The 3539-nt window shown below is 48.9% G+C and overlaps 1 protein-coding gene across 1 annotated transcript in view; it reads left to right on the top strand.

Moving 5' to 3' along the window:
- Positions 1 to 3533, top strand: part of LOC118750241 (microtubule-associated protein futsch) — a 45617-nt gene extending 42084 nt beyond the window's left edge. Inside the window, exon 5 of the mRNA XM_036484965.1 lies at positions 2953 to 3533. Coding sequence (XP_036340858.1) covers positions 2953 to 3273 — 321 coding nt within the window. The 3' untranslated portion in view covers positions 3274 to 3533. The remainder of the gene's footprint in view (positions 1 to 2952) is intronic.
- The last annotated feature ends 6 nt before the right edge of the window (positions 3534 to 3539 follow it).

Genomic DNA, 3539 nt, shown 5'->3' with positions numbered 1-3539 from the left:
GGGTATTGCTATCCGGTCAGGCGATGTTGAGCTCGAAATATTTAACGTATACATACCCCCTGTCACCAGCTGGCCGGCAGGATATCACCCTGAAATAGGTGCGCTAGTCAGAAGTGAAAACCGTATGGTAGTTGGTGACTTTAACGCGCACCACGATCTTTGGCACTCAAGCCTGTCAAATGATCGTAGGGGAATACACCTGGCTGAGCAGATAACCGATTCGACATGCTGCACAATGAACGACGACGCACCCACCAGGATTATGGGTAGCTGCTGCAGCTCGCCATATCTAACAATTGTCAGCGCTGGTCTGATAAACAGCGTATCATGGCGACCTATGCTGACTCAAGCATCAGACCATCTGCCCATAGTCATCTCGATTGATAAACCCGCCGACTTTGCTTCCGTGGATCACCGGACTTATGTCAACTTTTCCAAAGCTGACTGGAAAGGCTTCACGGATGTTACTGAGGGCGGCCTCACTGCACTACCCATACCAACCGACGTTCATGTAGGTGAACGTAAGTTCCGCAGGGTTGTCACCGCTGCTGCAGCTCGCTTCATCCCAGCAGGATGTATTAAGGATCCACGTCCGAATTTTCCTGCCGAAGCGGCTGTTCTAGCTGATGAGCGCGACAACCTTCGTCAGGCCGATCCCGGAAATCCCCGTATTAGGGATCTCAATTCGGAGATTCGGCAACTTGTGAACGTACATAAGCGGAAGAAATGGGAAGAGCATCTGAAGACCTGCATCTCCGCCTCTGGTGTGAGCAAGCTTTGGTCAACCGTGAGGTCGTTGTCCAACCCGACGAAGCGCGACGACAGAGTCGAGATAGACTTTGGTGACTACGCTTCGTCGGGCACGGAGAGATGCGCGAGCTATTTTAGCCGGCAGTTCATTCTGCATCCTCCGGTGGATAAAGCCAAACGTCGAGTGACCAGAAGGCTGCGCAAAATGCCAAAACCTAGTGCGCCTCTTGTTTTCACCAGCGGTGAGGTAAGGGTAGAAATCGGGAATGCGAAAGCCTCCAAAGCCATTGGACCCGACGGAATATGCATGTTGATGCTGAAAAATTTGGGTCCTGCGGGAGTAGCGTACCTAACGGGGGTCCTCAACCTGTCTATGGCCACTCTCGTCATTCCAGACATCTGGAAAATGGGGAGAGTGGTCACACTGCTTAAACCGGGGAAACCAGCCAACAAAGGAGTCTTATCGCCTGATAACTCTCCTTTCCCCGGTAGCGAAGACACTCGAGGCCCTGCTGCTCCCGTACTTCACGAACCACCTGACCCCAGCGAAGCATCAACATGGGTTCCGTAAAGTGCATAGTACAACAACAGCACTTAACGCCATAAACACTCAGATAACTCGTGGCTTAACCGAAACCGCACCTGTGAGAACTATTCTAGTAGCGTTGGACCTGTCCAAGGCGTTCGAGACTGTCAGTCATTCAACGCTACTAGAAGATATAGAGGACTCCTCACTCCCACAGGGACTCAAACGATGGTCGGCGAATTACCTGAGGGGTCGACACTCGTCAGTAATTTTCAGAGACAAAACTAGCAAGCCACGTAAAATTAAACAGGGGGTACCACAGGGTGGTGTCCTGTCCCCGCTACTGTTTAATTATTACATATCAAAGCTTCCTCAGCCACCAGAGGGTGTTAATATAGTCTCGAATGCTGGCGATTGTTCGATCATGGCGTCTGGGAATGGAATTGATGACTTGTGCTCGAAAGTAAACGGTTACCTCTCCGAACTTTCTCGCTTTTTCACTGCAAGGAGCCTTGCCCTATCCCCTGCGAAATCCTCGGCAACCCTTTTCACCACCTGGACGAAGGAGGTCAGACTGCCACTTGGTATTCACGTCGATGGCGTAACAATGCCGACGGTGAATAACCGGAAAATCCTCGGAGTTACCTTCGACAGTCTGATCTCCTTCTCGGCGCATACGACCGCAATTGTCAACAAAGTACAGAGCCGCAATAATGTCCTCAAGTCGCTGGCCGGCAGCACTTGGGGCAAAGATAAAGAAACGTTGTTGGTAACATACAAGGCAATTGGCCGGCTGGTTCTAAACTACGCAGCGCCCGTATGGTCGCCGGGGACAAGCAGGACGCAGCGGATGAAGCTACAGACCTGCCAAAACACGGGATTACGAACTGCGACAGGATGCCTCCTGATGACGCCTCAACACCACCTTCACGACGAGGCCCAGATGCTCCCAGTAAAGGAGCATAACATAATGCTCTGCAAGCAGTTCCTCGCTGGGAGCCACAAACGTGGCCATCCCAGCGGGCAACTGCTCGCGAAAGAGCCCTCGCTACGGCACGTCATGAGGCATCTTTACGAACTCCAGAGGTATATCAAACAACCTCTGGACCCGTCAACCTACCGACAGGCCCTGAACGGCATTCACAGGGAATCAGTCTCAAGTTATGTAGACTCCCCCCTGTGAATGCCGTTCTAGGCACACAACCACCGGACGTGGACGGGACAGAACTTTGTCGGACCCGGGGGACCCGCACTACAATAGCCCAACTTCGCTCTGGCTATTGCAGCAGGCTCGACAGCTACCTGAGCAGAATCAACGAGGATGTGCCCAACCAATGCCCGCCATGTGGAGAGTCGCCACATGACTCCCGGCACCTCTTCACATGGCCTGAGAACCCCACTCAGCTTACGCCCCTGTCCCTATGGACAGCCCCTGCGGAAGTAGCACACTTCCTGGGCCTCCCCCTAGCTGAAATTGACGACAACGTTGATGGATGAACCTCCCCAAACGGGGCTTAGTAGCCGCTACAACAACAACAACCTCCAAATATTTTTTGACTTAAAAAAGGGAGCCATTAAAATTTCGACAATGCGTTTTTTGGACCACCCTTATGTACATAGGTAACATGAAATACATACTACATACATATGTTTAATATTTTTATGTTTCAATATAGGCTGCTGGTGTTACTTCCACGGAAAAAGTAGCCACTGAGAAAGGTACCAAGGCGAAAAAACAACAGCCACCTCACAAATCTATCGAAAGTGAGTGTGACTTATGTCGTGCAAATTTGTATATTTCAATGATCAAAACTGAGGAAGGAAATGTATATTGTTTGCAACATGCATTGAAGAACTTAAACAACGGCAACATACAGGCGAAACAATGCAAACTGATGTACGCATATAATGTGGAAGATATTGAAAGTCTAATAAAAAACCTTAAAGATAAGATTCAACAGAAGCGGCATGCGGTTACGGGGAAGAAGTCAAAGTAGTATCGAGCACGGCGAAAACGAAATTTCTGTAAATAAATGCAACACGACGTATATAATTTTAACACATGCCTAGTATGTATGTAATTTTTTCATATTTAAACTTGAATATGATTTTTGTTCTAAAAGCTCGGAGATGAATGCAATTTTTAAACGGTAAAATGTAATTTTAAATGCTTGGAAAATCCTCTCACATTAACACTATACCCATACATTTGTATATGTGTGCTTTATTGCATAGCACTTGCTAGAATTAGGGCTAGGAGCTC

Source organism: Rhagoletis pomonella, unplaced genomic scaffold (assembly GCF_013731165.1).
Source record: "Rhagoletis pomonella isolate Grant_MI unplaced genomic scaffold, Rhpom_1.0 Rhpom_scaffold_00178, whole genome shotgun sequence".
In the NCBI taxonomy this organism is placed as follows: Eukaryota; Metazoa; Arthropoda; class Insecta; order Diptera; family Tephritidae; genus Rhagoletis; species Rhagoletis pomonella.
The sequence above is the reverse complement of the archived record's forward strand: the minus strand, read 5'-3'. Positions and strand labels throughout refer to the sequence as shown.